Consider the following 16706-nt stretch of genomic DNA (forward strand, 5'->3'; position numbering starts at 1 on the left):
ATTTGTTCCACATTATCCTCCTCTTTTATCAATTGATAAATTAAATATTAAATCAGAATGTAGATGAAAGGGCTGATTGAAACTGGAATTTTAGGTGCCATGATACGTTGGTTTCATGTTTTGTGACCCAACTCCCCTATCCCATAGACTATGCATCCCCTCCTAAAGCTTGCAGAGGAATTTATTAGCAGAACTATATGTAAACAGAATCATGTCATAAAGCCCTACCGTCACTCCCGATAATCTGCAATATTTAATGAAATAACTCCACTCGATTTTATATTCTTCTGCACATGGGTATCACTTTTCGTTTCCCTGGAAGTGAACTTTTATTTAGCATTCAAGTTGCATCATCTACAGCTATTGAGGATGTTGCCCAGGGGCATGGAACAGACACCACCAACTCATTTTGGTTGCTTCCACCATCGAAACACACCCTGTTTGTATGCTCACACCCCTTGTGCCTGGCACCACCACCACCTCATCCGCACTCCATTGTGCCACAGAGAGAGAGGAGCACAATTGAAGGTTCTAAAACTGTACGTCCTTATGTGTCAAACTCTCTACTAGATTTGGAATGATTGAGACTGCCCATCAGCAAAGCCATTTTCTAGCTTACACTAGTATCCAAATCATCATCAGCCTCTTCTTCATGCATATCATACCCCAGACTCCTCATGTGATCTGCCAAACTATCCACCACTGCAGAAATCTCAGTTAATCCCCCGTTAGACCACTCTTCTGCCCTAAATCTATAAATCTCATTCCTAACCTCAATCCAGCTACATCCGGGTTCTGTTTTAAGCCCTTTCCCTTTCATCAGTTTCCGCACTCTTGCAGCCTGATCCCAGCACCCCACACTGGCATATAGATTAGCTAATTGCAAGTGGGTGGCAGCACACTCTGGTTCCAGCAGCAGCCTATTCTCTGCAGCCTCAATTCCTAACCAGACACTCCCATGAAGCCTACAAGATGACAGTAGCGAGCCCCATATAATGGCATTGGGATGTATAGGCATTTTCACAATAAAATCCCGAGCTTCTTCCAACAACCCGGCCCTGCCTAGAAGATCCACCACACATGCAAAATGATCAAGTTCCGGCTTCACACCATGTTCCACCATGGAATTAAAGTAGAATTGGCCCTGTTTAACAAGGCCTACATGGCGACATGAAGAGAGGACACCAAGGAAAGTAATGGCATCAGGTTTTAACTTTTGCTTCTTCATCTCTTCAAAAAGATCAATAGCCTGCACTGCCAGTCCATGTTGGGCGTGCCCAGTAATCATGGAGTTCCAAGATACAATATCTTTGCCATCCATCCTTTCAAATATGTAATATGCATCTTCCACATTCCCACATTTACAGTACATGGAGATGAGAGCATTAGCAACGTGAACGTACGAATCAAAACCCATTTCGATTGTTTGACAATGAGCACTTCGCCCACGCCCAAGAGATCCCCCACCAGTGCAGGTACTCAGAAGACACGTAAACGTAAGATCATTGGGTTTCAGTGTCGAATTCCTCATCCGAGAGTAGAGCTCCAAGCACCCATCAACCAGCCATTCCTGCGCAAAACCAGCAATAATGGCTGTCCAGGACACCACATTTTTCACAGGCATTTCCTCGAAGACCCGGTACGCATGACATAACTCGCCACATTTGCTGTAAAAACTTATCAAACAACTCCCAACATACACGTTCCCCACAAACCCAGTTCTTATAGCTAAACAATGAAACTGAACCCCAGACTTCAGAATTCGTGACGATGCACACAAACTTAATGCATGCGAGAGAGCACTTGCATCAACTATCGATTCTTCCTCATTCAGAAAATTCGTTTCAAGCATATTTGAGGTTTCCTCCAACGAATTTGAATGAGCGAAATCATCAGAAGCCCTTTTTTGGGTGAATTGGTTTGTGGGTATTGGTAGAAAGTCTTGAATGAGTCGAAGATGGGTTTGGCGGTTTTCTGCACAATCTGTTGTAGGCGATACGAGGTTTAGAATTCCAAGTTGTTTATGGGTTTTTGTTTTGCGTTTAATGTTTTGAGAAAAGGAAGACCCATACGAAGAAAATGGTACGGAAATAGGAGAAGAGGGTTTCTTCCTAATGAATTGTCGAAGAGAAATGCTGTTCATCCCTCATCATCAAATTCGATGAATCATGTGTCTCTTCTGTGTTCCACCTTCGAACCAGTAAAGGGCAAAATGAAGAATGGACTTTTATCCATCCTATGGGCGGGTCTGGTTTATATTGGACTGGGCTGAAGAGTTGTTTGGGCTTCCACGCCTTGGCTCACTTACATGTAATTGGAGTCCAGCGGGATTTGGCCTTTTGGACTAATGGAGCCCTTAACTTCGTTCACGAAGGTGAGGTTTAATCAAACAAATAATTTAATTTTTATTGTGGAGATCTTGGAGGGAGAAAAGGAATTAGCAGTAAAATAGGGCATTTGAATTTTTTTTAAAAAGAAAATTTAAAATTTTAAATTTAAAAAATAAATAAAATAGGGCATTTCAAAAGATGGATGAATTTGGAAAATAGATGATGAAAAAAATAGCCTTATTATTAAGGACATGTGAGAGAGACTATTTTTGAATAATGGTGCATGACAAGTACAAAGTTTAAAAGGGGGAGATTGCATTTAATTAATTTTTTTTTCCAAAAAAGGATGTCAAATATAAAAGCATGTTAGGAAACTATTTTTGTCTGTTCTTAAAAATAAATAAAAAATATTTTTTAAACTCCAAAACACATTTGATAACTATTTATATATTTTTTAAAAGAAAATATTTTATTTATTTTCTCAAATTATTTTAAAAAATAATTATATAAATATAGAGAATGATTAAAAAAAATAAAACATTACACATACAAACTATTTTTAATAAATATGAATGTATTTTAAAAAAACATTAGATAATTGTTTTCTTGAAAATTGATTTTTTGAGGGCACCCAAACATGAAGGCAACTCTCCCTATGAGTTCGAGTGAGACATACCCAGTGTGGCGGCTCTTGTGATTTGTGAGAAAGAAGTTATGGGATCTTGAGCACCGTGAGTAGAATCCAGCAAAAGTAGATGCATGACTGCCCTTACGCTGAACATCATATATTTGAATTTAACCCAACAGGGGCAACATCAGTATTTGATGAGGAAGTAAATGGATATTTAGCACCACTCTTTTCTGCTACACACCATTCTACTATTCATGATAAACATAATCGAATATGTCAATTCCCTACCCTGGATTTGTTTCTTCTTCTACACCTGTTCTGCTGTTCAGTTTTCCATTTCAGATACCAATAGCCACCATTCAATTTACCCAGCAGAGTCTCCATGGAAGAGCTAACATCTCCAGCATTTGAGTTCTACTGTAGTCGTTCTAGGAAAGCTAAAATTAAAAGTGCAGGCATATGAGGATTGGGGAAGCAAGATTCATCAGGGACCATGAGACAGTTCCAGGGTTCCTCTCATCACATCATTCATGAAGGTCAAACAATTATAGTTGCATAAGCATGTCCAGAATATATATATGCTTCAGCTCTGAACCCAAATAAATTATCTGGCTCAAGCATTTACTTGTTGCCTCATGGCAACTAGAAAAAGAAAAGTTAAAGATCTCACTTGTTTAAAAACATTTCTCTAGTCACTTTCAGGTCTATGAAATTCTATGTTCATAAGGGAGCTGCAATGGTTTTAAAGACTTAAAAACACTTTCCAACATTGAAATTAAACCACAAGACATACCTATAAACAAAGCCACACAACCTTTTACCTTGATTCCCTTATCATATCACATTTACTGTTCCTTGAGCAGCATACTTCCAGCCATTTTCTGTTGCCGTTTTCGGGGCCTCGGAGAGGTAGCATCATCTTCAAAGTCTTCCTCCTCTTTTCCTCCATGTAAGTAGACCCACAACTTTCTAACTCTATCAAACTGTACACAAGGATCATCTTCATAGTGCAAACGGTCCAAACCTCCACGAACAACTTGGTTAATTTGTCTGCTAGAGATGCCTTCTGCAATATACTGTGAGTCTCTCAACAGAGTACAAATGTCTTCTCTGGTACCAATGTTTCCAGGCAATCGAGCAGCAGCATCTCTCACAAGGCATAACAGGGTGACATGAGCTGGTCGATCAGGTTTAAGCATAAAATGATCACGACCTTTAGAAGATGGCTTGCCACTAGCCCTTCTTAGAGGAGCAACCATGGATTTTCTACCATCAGCTGCTGTATAAGGAAAGGCTTTGTAGGGAACTAAATACCTTAAAGCTTCCTCTCTACGAAAATAATTCCTTACTTCTTCTGAGCTTGGCCTAATAGTTGGAGTGCTCTTCTGAGTTTTTATATCACGAAAACTTTTCCTTGTATCCACAATTTGTTTCATCGATGTCATGGGTGGCGCAGGAAGACTTCCAATTTGTTGAAGTGTCTCTTGACTATTCCTCAGCCAGTTGGAAAAGCAATCAACTAACTTCCCAAGCATTTTGTGAGGAAGGCCCCAGCCTTCAGAAGTCATCTCTTCCTTTCTAATATCTTGATCTGACCATGAGTTACAAGAAACTGGACCAATCCAGGACCAGCTTTTGCTAGATCTTTCGTAAGAGGTGAGTGGCTTCCAACCCTTTGCTCTCACAGGTGCTGTTTTGGATGAAAATATCTTCAGAACTCCTCTGACTATATCTTGAAGTGGTTCCCGGGTTTCAAGAATGCAAGGATCTCTGGGGTTTGCTCTAATGTGCTGGACAATTTCATGAATGGTGAGAGAAGGCAGATTCTTTTCTTTTGCTTGTTTAGAGCCTTGATTCCCAGCAGAGTGAAGCTCACTGCAAAATTCGAAGGCATCATCTTTCACACAGGGTGTAACCAATACTGCACGGATATCAGCAAAAAGATGGATAATGGAAAATGAGACCCCAGTAACAACCGTCCAAGTGGCCAAAGTAAAATGCTGCTTCTTTGATGGTTTTATATCAGACACCATATCATCCATGGCTATATCATCCATGGTTCTCCTTTCTGAAAAGGGCAAATAGCAAGATTGTGCAGTTAAAGAATCCTTTTTAGCATCCACTTTATGCCATCCCTCCTGTATCTTCAAAGAAGGTTCATCAATCAGCTCTCGAGATCTTAAGCGCCTGTCCATGTACTTAACACCTGATTTCCGCTTTCTCTTTGTCACCCAGTTGCACTCCAACAATAATGTGCCCAATCCATTATGACCACTGCTTGCACATGCTTCAACATGTTGCTGCCCTTTGTTTGCTAATGCAGTATTCAGTCCATGACCATCCAACAGTCCATATGTTTCACACAAAACGTCCTCATCATCATCACAATCTTCCATGTCCTTCGAGCTGCTGAAACTAAAGTCATCATCAGGCAAAGCAGGAACTCCATTGGCCATTTCTACTAAAGTAATAGCTGCTTCCAGATCTAGCTGGTGAGCTGTTTTGGAGGTTGGTTTTTTGGCACCATCCTCACCTTTTATCAGAATATCCATCTGCAGAGTCCCATCTTGATCGGTATGGTCTGACATGGAAGCACATGATCTAAAATGTCTTATTTCAAACCTATTTTTTCCAGGAGACAATGTGCTGGTAGATGATTCCTTAGTATCATACCTCATCACCCCTTTGTTCTTCTGTTCTCCATGTTTAGTCGGGGAACTCCTCCAAAAACTTGGCTTTAAAGTGTGTTCATCACAATTCCCCTTCATGGAGTCATCATCTGTGCCATTACCATCATTATCATATTCCAGTGCATTAGTTCTGCTTTGGAGATCATCGTTGTTAACCAATGCACTATCTTTATGCTCCAAAAACCCCTCTCCATGTGACCTTGGAACCCTCCCTCTATTCTTTACTGTCATCAGCGCAAAAATCCAACTCAAACCCTAGAAACCATACATTGAATACGTAAACAGAGGGTATCCCACAAAAAGAAATTATCAAAATTGACTGTGAAACAAGGAAAAAAAAACTTCGACAAATAAGCATAAACGACAACTCCGTTGGGTTGCTGAGAAAATGTGGCGAAAGAGAAGGATTTTGAAATGTTGAATCTTAAACTTTTCATCAGTTAGGATTAAAAAAGACATTAAACTCCACTAAACAAAGCGTAATACAATTGTTTGCCTTGTTGGACTTGAAACCCATTTTCTAGTCAACCAAACAGAGTGTAAAAATAACTATTCAACAATGCCAAGGGAAAAAACCTCGAGTCTTTAAGTTTCGAACCCTGCTGGGAAAATGTCCGAAAACAATACAACATTGCTCTATCCGCTTTACATTTTTTTTCCCCGACAAAGCAAAACAACTATTTACCACTTTGCTTCAGCTATCTGAATTTTCCAATTTATAGAAACGATTACATGATAAAAAATGAGACTCAAAAACTAGCATTTTCGTGACATTTTCCTGCACTATCTAGGCAGCCAAACATAGTAAAGAAGAAGGAATTGATAATAGTACCTGTTCTCAACACTGGATTAGCCGTTGGGTTGGAAATGGAAAGAAACAAGGAAAGCGCAGCTCAAAGATCAACAACGAAACTTCCCATCTTCTCCAGAAACCCTAGAAATGCTAGGTGGACACATATGTAGTGTCGCAAGGAAGATGGCGACCACGTGGAGTGCTCTTGGTCGTCTGATATTTGAGATGGTGAGAGTCGGGAAGAGGAAAGGCGATGCCCTCAAGACTGTATTTTGAGTTAAAAGACACTAAAATAAAAACTCTCTATCTGTCATATTCAATTCTTTTTTTCAAAAAAAAAAAAAAAATTGAAGTCCGTGCATTCCCTTATTTATTGATTTTTTTTTTTTTTATGATACATATGAAACGTTGGGTATATATTATTGAAACAAGGCTGGAAAAAAAAAATTATATATGATTTATGATAAATAATTATTAAGAAAATAGTACAGGTACTAATGTACAATTGTGTTGTTTATCTGCTACAATCTGTCAATCACCAGTGATTGATGGCCATGGTTGTTGAAAAGCTTAGATGAATTTTGGGGCACGTCATGAATGATTTTCATATTGAGAATTCCTCACCGACGGGGTAACTCTTTATCTTACTCATATTCAACTTCCAGTCACGTATCAGCTTGTGCCTTTCTGAGATTTACCTTGTTTATTAAACTGTAGAGGCTGCTCATATTAACATCTCCCATACCCATCCCTAAAGCAAACAAGGAATTATAAGCCCCTATGAAAAGCACTCTACCGGGGACACGTCATCCCTAAGTTTGACCCTTCTGGCTCTTGAGGGAATGCATGAACAACTAAACCATCATGGCATCTACACCACCTAGACATATGTTAGAAGCCTTAGCATCTCTCTTCCAAAGCACACCCCACGGACACACATCCCCACACTCTTAAGTGAGTGGGTGGGCGCATTGGAGCCGTTCAATGCCTAACACTTACAATATGGTATGCATTTGAAAAACCATACAGAGGGTACCTGCTCATTACCTACCTATTTTCTCATATAGGGGAGGCACTAACTTGGTTGTCCTTGTGTTTTAAGTGTGAAAGAAACTGAGACATGGATGTATGATTATTTAGAAGAGAGTACATGATGGAGTTCAAACATTAAATAAATGGTGGCAATGCATGTCTATACCAGCCTCGGTCGCTCTCACTCTTCCCATATCCATGAAGAAGCTGAATTGAACAATGACGACTCCGCGCACCTTGATTGCACAGGCCTATATCTAGAAAGTACAAAAGAAAACATAGACAAAATGTTTCTTCAATTTACTATTTGAAATTCTGAAACACAGATTCCAAACAAAAGGTCATTCATCTTGTTGCTCAGTGTTATTTCTGTAATGAGAAAAGATGCACAATAAGGCAAATTTGAATGACATGTTATGTGTGTGTGTATTCCTCGGTTCAAGTTCACCTTGCATCCTTGCCTCCATTGCGACTTCTATTAGAGAGCCATCCTGTGTAGTTCAGACCTTCTGATTAGTTGCTTTCTCTTATGATAAGCTATTCTTGCGCTGTCTGAAATCTATTAGTCACCCTTTGGAGTGGCACTTTCACTGTGGTTACCATTAAATTTCGGTGGAGAAGCTTCTTCAGGCAACTGCACTGTCTTTCCCATACCTATAGCTTTTTTGAGCCGGCGATTTCCACATTTAGGTACTTCTTTCCCAGGTTTTTGAATGGGTCTCTGGTTCTTCCTGATGATCTTCATTGCCAGTGACTTCAATGGAACTGAAACATCAAGGGGCACAAGCACTTCTTCCAACTCATGCCACTCAAGATCTTCAAAGTCACCGTCTTCATATACCACCCTGTACCAACCTGCTTCCTTGTCAAACAGGGTCACCACCCCAGAATAGTACTGCCCTCCAAACAACTTTCGAACTTCTCTTCCTTCCAACCATTCACCAAAAACTGTCTCTTGGTGTGATCCCGTGTCACTTATAGTATCACAGTGAACCAGAGAGCCGTCATTTGAAGATACATCCGGAACCCCATTAATAACAATGGCAGGCTCTCCAGAAATCTCAAAAACCCCAGTTGGCAAAGTCTCAAATTCCTGCTCTTTGCTTTGGTTTTCCATCGTACCGCCCAACCCTAAAGCTTGCAAATAGAATTTACAAAAACTATATAAATAAGAAATTATTCGTGATCTTTCCAACAAGTTTGATAGATTGAAGCTTCAACAAGCAACCCAGCCAACAGTAATAAGCAATTATCATTACATAGAAAATGATTTCTTTCAATTCTATGGATTTTTTTTTTCAACTATGCATTTTTTATCTTATATTTTTCAACATATTTTGGATTCTTTTCATTGCAGAGAAACATGAAGCCCAATAATTGTCAAGAATCAGGAACTGAAGGACATGATTTCTAGCACGATACTCCTGTCAAGACTTGCCCTCCGTGACCTTTGTTTCAGATAAAGCCCATAATCTTCATCCTAGCCTTAATTTGTGGGGGAATGACAAACATAAGATTTAAATCAAACTCGAATTCAAACAAACAAAAACACCCATCTTGTGATCCAGGAAACTTTGAATCACTGAATGTTTAATACCCTTTCCTTAATTCTTATCTTCCATATGCATCAGAAATCATACTCTTCCTACCCATGAGGTCTACCTATACAATATCATCCAATCGAACTGAAGATAGACGATAGATTGTCCTCAAGGTTGATGATGAGATACCCATCAAGGTAAATTATAAAGAACAAAAAAAAAAAAAAAAAAAAGAGAAAAAAAATTAGAGGGAATTCTTTCTCGGGAGGTATTTCCAGTGGAAACAAACGGAGCGCAAGACAGAGAAATGTGAATGGCTGAAAGAGGGTAAAAGAAAGAAATCGGGTAAACCCACCTGGAATCATCGGTGTTGAGTGATTTCTTAGGTGCAATGTGAACGGGCGGGAGTAGCGGTTAGGGTTTTGAACGGGCCATCTCTAACATATCAACTAAATTCCCCCGTGAGAAAACGATTAACGAAAACAAAGAGTCTGGCGGTGGAGTTAACGGTAGGATAGTTAGTTACCCTTCCTCAAGCTCAAAGCCATGTTGTCTACCCTCGAATTTGCAAACCTTCTGTATCTCTGTCTTTCCTCGCCTGTAACCCCAGCAAGTTGAAATGAAGGCTATGCCTGCCATGCTACTCCTAAAACTTAAGCCCTCAAATATTAGATCAATAAGGAACATTAAATGCCACCATTAATAAACACGTGGTAATATATGCATAGTCATAAAATCAAGAATTAGCCTTTGATTTGTATCGAACGGCAATGATCACGCCACTTCACACCAATGGGGTTCAGTGATCCTGGCTCCTCTTTTCTAGTCAGTAGAATATAAGTAGGAAAGCCTTTCCCTTTACGGTGTTGTTAACGGCATGAATGAGGCTCACAAAGTTTCTTCAAATTCAAATATCGCCCACTCCCAACGGTGGAATCCACCACTGTCTACAAAACCTCTGCAGCGTCAATGGACTCGACTGTGGCACTTTCGGCCGTCTCATCCAACACTGCAGCGACCACCGCCTCCTGCGTCAGGCCAAGCAGCTTCACGCCCGCATCGTTCTGTCGTCTCTTACGCCTGACAACTTCCTTGCTTCAAAGCTCATCACTTTTTACTCGAAGTCCAATCATCTTTATGAAGCGCACAAGGTGTTCGATAAAATTCTTGAGAAGAACATCTTTTCTTGGAACGCTATGCTCATTGGGTACTCCATTCATAACATGCATGTGCACACGCTTAATCTGTTCTCGTCTCTCCTGCCGTCTTATTCCCTCACTCTGAAACCTGATAATTTCACGATTACTTGTGTTTTAAAGGCGCTATCGGTTTTATTTCCTGACTCAATCTTGGCTAAGGAGGTTCAGTGCTTTGTTTTACGGCATGGGTTTGATTCGGATATCTTTGTTGTCAATGCTCTGATTACCTACTACTCGAGATGTGATGAACATGGTTTTGCTAGAATTTTGTTTGATAGGATGCATGACAGAGATATTGTATCATGGAATTCGATGATTGCAGGGTATTCACAGGGTGGGTTTTATGAAGATTGCAAGGAGTTGTATAGAAAAATGCTAGATTCAACAGGGTTGAGACCAAATGGCGTAACAGTGGTCAGTGTTTTGCAGGCCTGTGCACAGTCAAATGATCTAGTTTTTGGGATGAAAGTTCACCAGTTTATAATTGAAAGAAAGGTTGAGATGGATGTTTCAGCCCATAATTCGCTTATTGGGTTATATGCGAAATGTGGGAGCTTGGATTATGCTCGAGAATTATTTAATGAGATGAGTAACAAGGATGAAGTCACTTACGGGTCAATTGTATCTGGGTACATGACTCATGGGTTTGTTGACAAAGCCATGGATCTTTTTCGGGAAATGAAAAACCCAAGATTGAGTACATGGAATGCTGTGATCTCAGGACTGGTTCAGAACAACTGCAATGAGGGCATTTTGGAATTAGTTCAAGAGATGCAGGAATTTGGGTTTAGGCCAAATGCTGTGACGCTTTCTAGTATTCTTCCTACATTTTCTTGTTTTTCAAATCTTAAAGGAGGGAAAGCAATTCATGCGTATGCTATTAGAAATGGTTACGCTCATAATATTTATGTGGCAACTTCCATTATTGATGCTTATGCAAAATTAGGATTTCTTCGTGGGGCACAATGGGTTTTCGATCAATCAAAGGATAGGAGCTTGATAGTTTGGACAGCAATAATCTCAGCATATTCAGCCCATGGAGATGCTAATGCAGCCCTTAGGTTGTTTGGTGATATGCTGAGTAATGGAACTCAGCCTGACCCTGTCACTTTCACTGCAGTGTTAGCAGCTTGTGCCCATTCTGGGATGGTCAATGAAGCTTGGAAGATATTTGATGAGATGTTTCTAAAATATGGCTTTCAGCCCTGTGTTGAACATTATGCTTGCATGGTAGGAGTTCTAAGCCGAGCTGGAATGCTCTCTGAAGCAGCAGAATTCATTTGTAAAATGCCAATTGAACCAAATGCCAAAGTTTGGGGTGCACTGCTGAATGGGGTTTCAGTTTCTGGTGATGTTGAACTTGGGAAGTTTGTTTGTGATCATTTGTTCAATATGGAACCTGAAAACACAGGTAATTATGTCATTATGGCAAATTTATACTCACAAGCTGGGAGATGGGAAGAAGCTGAAAATATTAGGGAGAAGATGAAGAAAATTGGTTTGAAGAAGATCCCAGGAACAAGTTGGATTGAAACAAGTGGAGGGTTACGAAGCTTTATAGCTAGGGATGTATCAAGTGAAAGATCTGAAGAGATATATGGGATGCTGGAAGGGTTGCTTGGGTTGATGAGAGAAGAAGGGTACACTTTGCAGGATGAGCTTGATGAGGAGTGTGCTTATATTTGAGCATGGAATCATCAAATATCAATGATTTGTTGCCGATTCAGAATATACATGATGTGCAAAGGCCATCATGATTCATGGTGAATGTTCCCACCTTCAAGAGATACCCTTTTGGTTAAAATTCCTCCCATATATTCAGAATATCAAAGGGATGAAGGTCAGAATTTATGCGGGAGTTGGAGCTCTGAAAATGGCCATTTTTCTGACAGTTGAGCATAGGCATCTAGCCTGGGAGCTCAGTATCAGAAGATCTATTTTCTTTTCTCAGGCTGTTGATGAAATAGTTATCCCTAATTTAATTGTTGATTTGAACCTTGAGAAGGTATACACAGACCACAGTTAATTGATTATATCATCAAGTGATGATCAAATTCATGAATGGTCACTTTAAAACAATCTCAACTGTTAGTTTGGCAGAACTTATTGAAGAGCAACTGCTTCACAACCTAGAGAACCATACCTTGCATTATTTAGAAAGCAAAAGGGACATCTATCTATCCACTATCTGGCTGATGGATATCTGTTTGATACTATGTGCAGCCAGAGGTGATCAACTTTGCAATATGTCAATGTGGAAGCTGTTGGATTTTCCACATGCAGAGATCACTCTGGAGTCGCAAATATTGGTTGGGGTGCCAAATTGCTTCTCTTATGGTGCTTAAATCGTCCACGGTAAAGGTAAAACTATGATCAAGTAATCGATTTTTTATGCATAACAGTGATATTAAAATTTTCTTTATTTCCTTGATTCAAGATAAGCATATATTTTTCTTGAGAAATTGAGTTGAGAATGAAACGTCTTCCAAGAAGCTGATAACACTCCATGGATTTTTGTTGAGGAATTGCAAACATGTGGACTTTGTGAGATCCGAAGCTGTGAAAGGATCCTTTAACCCGTGAATAGTGCTAGTATCAGCAGTCTAAGCTTTTATGTTATTTATTACTTAGAGAGTTTTGCCCTGCTGCTAGTAGGGCAAAGTTTTACTTTCAGCTAAAACAGTCAAGTGGTATAATTCTTGCATATTTATAGTTTTCATTCCCCAGAAATATGTCTCCTTCAAAGTGACATTTAAGTCCTTATCATTATGTATACTGCTCATCTCATGGTTCAATACCATCTAATTCCCTAGCTATTTTTAACTTTTACATCTTTTCCGGTGACCCTTGACCTCTTTCAACTAATGCTTCCTCTCAGGAAAGGCAAAATTTTAGACCCCACTACATTGAAATCCATTTCTAGGATCGATTATGAAATAAAATAGCCATCTACCACAATTTGGGCGACCCAACATCTTTTTCCAGAAAATTTCTGTTAAAGAGCATGGACATAAAGGTCATTAACTCATTTACCATTTGGAACTACAGTGATCTTGCCCAGACTCCAAAGAAAGATGGCCCGAGATAAAAGGGGGTTTGTAAAAGGGAAGGGCGACCAAAGGGCCTTGATGGGCGCAGAGAGGCGCAACGAGGGTCAAGATGCACCTGCTTTGCATTATTGATTCTGACTGTAGGGACAAGAGAAACAACCCATGCATGGGCCGAATGCCTTTTTTTTCTTTTTCTTTTTTCCTCTCCCTCTTCTGTTTGTTGCTTTGCCTTTGGGAGTTAAAGCCATGGAAAGCACTCAGATAATGAAAAGAAAGGACTGTCAAACGTGCCGGATCTGGACACTTGCTTGTGGACAAAATCCTTCATTTCATAGCCACCCAAATCTGCTGCGGCTGAAATTATGTAGGCGAACGTGATTCTTTTTTTCACGCCCCTGACTTCTCAATCAATTCCAAATGGGTCCCCGATTGTGAAGAGACCGTTTTGTGCCATCCTGATATATAATGACACTGGTGTTCTAACTGATACATATTGAAAATTAGACGCATGATTTGCTTGAATATTCACAAAGAGAAGTATAACCAATCATCAATCTGTGTCGACAGTTTGGTCCTACTTGATGCAAAAAGACTTGATCATGGTCCACTTCCTTAGACATCTGCCTTGGTCATGGCTGTGGGACAAATACAAGGGAGAGAGTGGGCATGGAGAAGAGGAGGGTGGGCAAATCAGTCAGTGAAATACTCCATAAAGGCCAAACATTCCTCAGGCTCTTGAGTTCATTCATTCGGGGCATTCCATAATGGCAGACGGCCAAAACTCAACCGAAGCAATCATCATGTCTGCACTCTCCACCCTTTCCGCTACCCAAATCTCACACCTGACTCGCTGCGTTTACTCGATTCTCCGCTACCACCACCTCCGCCTCTCCTCTCTTCTCTCCTCCCCAACTATCTTCGCCCACACCCTCCACCACCTCCACTCCATCTCTCTCCCCCATAAAACCCTCCTCATCGCCCGCCACCTCCTCTCCACCCTCCATCACCTCACCCGCTTCTTCCAGTCCACCGTCCCGCCTCCATACTCCCGCACTTCCCTCAAATTGCGTGACCTTGACGCCGTCTTGCTCCTCCTCCTCCTCTGCCAGCTCCGCCAGCACGACCCTCAAGCCCTCGAAACTTGCCCATCCGAGTGGCGTACTATTCTCTGCACCCATTTCTCCAAAACCATGTTGTCGCTTTCGGGCACTGGAGCGACCAGCGGTGCAGTTCTGATTCCGTACATCGAGGTCGCAGCACGGTGCCGGAGGTTCGTTGGGGCAGTCCTGAGTGGCGGCGGCGGCGGGGGAGGAGAGAAGTTGGGGAGGGAGGTGGGGGCATCGACAGCGTCGGTGGTGGCTCTGCCGTCGGTCGAAGTAAGAGGTGGTGGAGTGGAGTGCGTGATCTGTAAAGAGGAAATGCGGCAAGGCAGAGATGTGTGCGAGTTGCCATGTGAGCACCTGTTCCACTGGATGTGCATTTTGCCTTGGCTGGTCAAGAGGAACACCTGTCCTTGTTGCAGGTTCCAGTTGCCGTCCGATGATGTGTTCGCAGAGATCGAACGGCTCTGGGACGTTGTAGTGAAGTCAAGCAGTGTGAATCCTCATGGTGAATGTACATGATGGGTTGAGGATGCGGACTCAGCTGATGTAAAGTACACGTGTCAGAAAATGTTGTATATGAGGATGAAGGTTACGAGTGGGAAGTGGGTGGGGCCCGCTGCTGGAAATGAATGGGTGGTGATGGATGGGCTATATATAATATGAGTTGTGGGATGATAGATAACACGTCCTTTTTCCTAATAAATACCGAATAAGGCACAAGGCATTTCCTGTTTCCCGGTGTCGGGGTTTGTGGTCAGGGCTATGGCCAAATCTTCTTTTCTTTTCTCGTCTTTTTATTCGTTTCTTGGAAAGAAATTAATGAGGGAGAATGACATGGTGACATAGGATACTGAATGTTAAATCATTTGGGGGTTAGTTGCCAGAACCGCACCATCCACAATGATAATGGTTCAATGGCTATGTTCCTCTTCGCGTGGATGCCCCCCCTACCATACTCTTTCCATCTTTGTTTCTACGCTACATATATAAACACTATAATATTCGCTGTTATTTTCTGAATTTTTTTTAGTAAAATTCTTTTTAAAATTTTTAAAATGTTCTTCCTTGTCGTAATCATGCATGCACCTTCACCGTACAATTATTAAGGTTTTTTTTTTTTAATTAGACTTTAACCACATGATATGTAACAATTCATTTCAATCTTGTGCATATTATTCGTTTTAAGTTCAAAGGATCTTCACAATTTTAAAACTGTGAATTAGGATCTTCACAGTTTCACAGGATTATGAGATCAAACCACTCGTCATAAGCTCAAATAAATCCTCATACTAGGATTAAAGATTGACTCTAACTCTAAACCTAAAATGCGTCAATATAATTATGAAAAACTCAAACTTATATGATGTTAAGAATTTGCTCTTCTATCCAATGTGATATATCATCTAATAAAAAAATATTATACATTCTTACAATAGTTTGTGAACACGTATATGGATGAATGAAGTTGACCATACAATTAACTTATTTTATTTTTTATTTTTTATTTTTTAATCTTTATTTTTATTTTATACCAATAAGATATTTATCGAAAATAAATGATATAGGGAAGAAAATTATTTTGGATTGACTCTCTACATTGCTTCTATGATACAAATATAAGGACAAATAAATAAATATTGATAAATCTACTCACATTTATATCTATTTTTTAAGTTGGTTCTATGATATAATTATGACGACAATTATTGACAAATCTAATGGTTTTTTAATGGACTCTTTAGGTTGCTTCTATGACCCAATTCTAATAAAACAATTAAATATAGAGATATGACACCAATTATCAAAACACAAATATAATTATTTATATATATATAAATAAATAAATAAATAAAACCTTTTCTCTTTATCTTTTCCATTTCATCTCCCTCTTTTTCCCAAGCCATACTTATGGGAAGCACCTGAGCTTGTATTGGTTTTATTGTCTTAGCATGATTGTTGACTTAGCTTGGCTTCTATGCAAAGTTAAGAACAAAAATCATTATAGTATAATTTATGATAATAATAAATAAAGAAAGAAAATTAACAAGTTTTTGGTAATAATGTAGATACAAACAAAGTAGTGTTTTGAAAAATAGTTTTAAAAAATATTTTGTGTGATAAAAGTCTATTTAAAAATAATTAAAATGTTTTCTATGGTTTAAAAATATTTTATATTTATATTGATTTATTTAAAAAAAAAACAATTCTAAAAAGCAACTAAAAAAAATATTTTATGAAAATATCTTATTTTCTGATTTTAAAACAAAAAAACTATTTTTTATTTTTTGGTTGTCAAATATATATATATATATATATTTAAATAATTGACGGACAAAA

The 16706-nt window shown here is 39.5% G+C and overlaps 5 protein-coding genes across 7 annotated transcripts; 2 read left to right on the top strand and 3 right to left on the bottom strand.

Annotated features, from left to right (window-relative positions):
* Positions 1-195: 195 nt before the first annotated feature.
* LOC117921033 (pentatricopeptide repeat-containing protein At2g37320) lies at positions 196-2305 on the bottom strand. Its single transcript, XM_034838787.1, has one exon. The coding sequence runs from the start codon at positions 2141-2143 to the stop codon at positions 611-613; it is 1533 nt and encodes a 510-aa protein (XP_034694678.1). The 5' UTR covers positions 2144-2305; the 3' UTR covers positions 196-610.
* Positions 2306-3441: 1136 nt separating this feature from the next.
* Positions 3442-6755, bottom strand: LOC117919576. Of its 2 annotated transcripts, none has more exons than XM_034836759.1 (2): positions 6484-6755; positions 3442-5906 (listed from the first exon to the last, which is right to left on the bottom strand). In XM_034836759.1, exon 2 carries the CDS (start codon positions 5880-5882, stop codon positions 3807-3809), a length of 2076 nt encoding a protein of 691 aa, XP_034692650.1. In that variant the 5' UTR covers positions 5883-5906; positions 6484-6755; the 3' UTR covers positions 3442-3806. The 2 variants fall into 2 exon arrangements, with proteins under 2 accessions (XP_034692650.1, XP_034692651.1); XM_034836760.1 differs by having other exon boundaries at positions 3442-5875; positions 6484-6754.
* Positions 6756-7755: 1000 nt separating this feature from the next.
* On the bottom strand, positions 7756-9453 carry LOC117920847 (dirigent protein 17-like). Of its 2 annotated transcripts, none has more exons than XM_034838508.1 (2): positions 9373-9453; positions 7756-8607 (listed from the first exon to the last, which is right to left on the bottom strand). In XM_034838508.1, the coding sequence occupies exons 1-2, from the start codon at positions 9380-9382 to the stop codon at positions 8039-8041; spliced, it is 579 nt and encodes a 192-aa protein (XP_034694399.1). In that variant the 5' UTR covers positions 9383-9453; the 3' UTR covers positions 7756-8038. The 2 variants fall into 2 exon arrangements, with proteins under 2 accessions (XP_034694399.1, XP_034694398.1); XM_034838507.1 differs by having other exon boundaries at positions 7756-8613; positions 9373-9452.
* A 432-nt stretch (positions 9454-9885) lies between these two features.
* On the top strand, positions 9886-13702 carry LOC117920845 (pentatricopeptide repeat-containing protein At2g37310). Its single transcript, XM_034838505.1, has 2 exons — positions 9886-12577; positions 13265-13702. The coding sequence occupies exon 1, from the start codon at positions 9899-9901 to the stop codon at positions 11900-11902; it is 2004 nt and encodes a 667-aa protein (XP_034694396.1). The 5' UTR covers positions 9886-9898; the 3' UTR covers positions 11903-12577; positions 13265-13702.
* A 102-nt stretch (positions 13703-13804) lies between these two features.
* LOC117920846 (E3 ubiquitin-protein ligase SGR9, amyloplastic) lies at positions 13805-15389 on the top strand. The gene has a single exon (XM_034838506.1). The coding sequence runs from the start codon at positions 14031-14033 to the stop codon at positions 14886-14888; it is 858 nt and encodes a 285-aa protein (XP_034694397.1). The 5' UTR covers positions 13805-14030; the 3' UTR covers positions 14889-15389.
* Positions 15390-16706: the final 1317 nt, after the last annotated feature.

Source organism: Vitis riparia, chromosome 8 (assembly GCF_004353265.1).
Source record: "Vitis riparia cultivar Riparia Gloire de Montpellier isolate 1030 chromosome 8, EGFV_Vit.rip_1.0, whole genome shotgun sequence".
Classification (NCBI taxonomy): Eukaryota; Viridiplantae; Streptophyta; class Magnoliopsida; order Vitales; family Vitaceae; genus Vitis; species Vitis riparia.

Bases quoted from the DNA above. Each gene is read 5' to 3' on its own strand.
- LOC117921033 (XM_034838787.1), bottom strand. From the start codon at position 2,143: ATGAACAGCATTTCTCTTCGACAATTCATTAGGAAGAAACCCTCTTCT.
- LOC117919576 (XM_034836759.1), bottom strand. From the start codon at position 5,882: ATGACAGTAAAGAATAGAGGGAGGGTTCCAAGGTCACATGGAGAGGGG.
- LOC117920845 (XM_034838505.1), top strand. From the start codon at position 9,899: ATGAGGCTCACAAAGTTTCTTCAAATTCAAATATCGCCCACTCCCAAC.
- LOC117920846 (XM_034838506.1), top strand. From the start codon at position 14,031: ATGGCAGACGGCCAAAACTCAACCGAAGCAATCATCATGTCTGCACTC.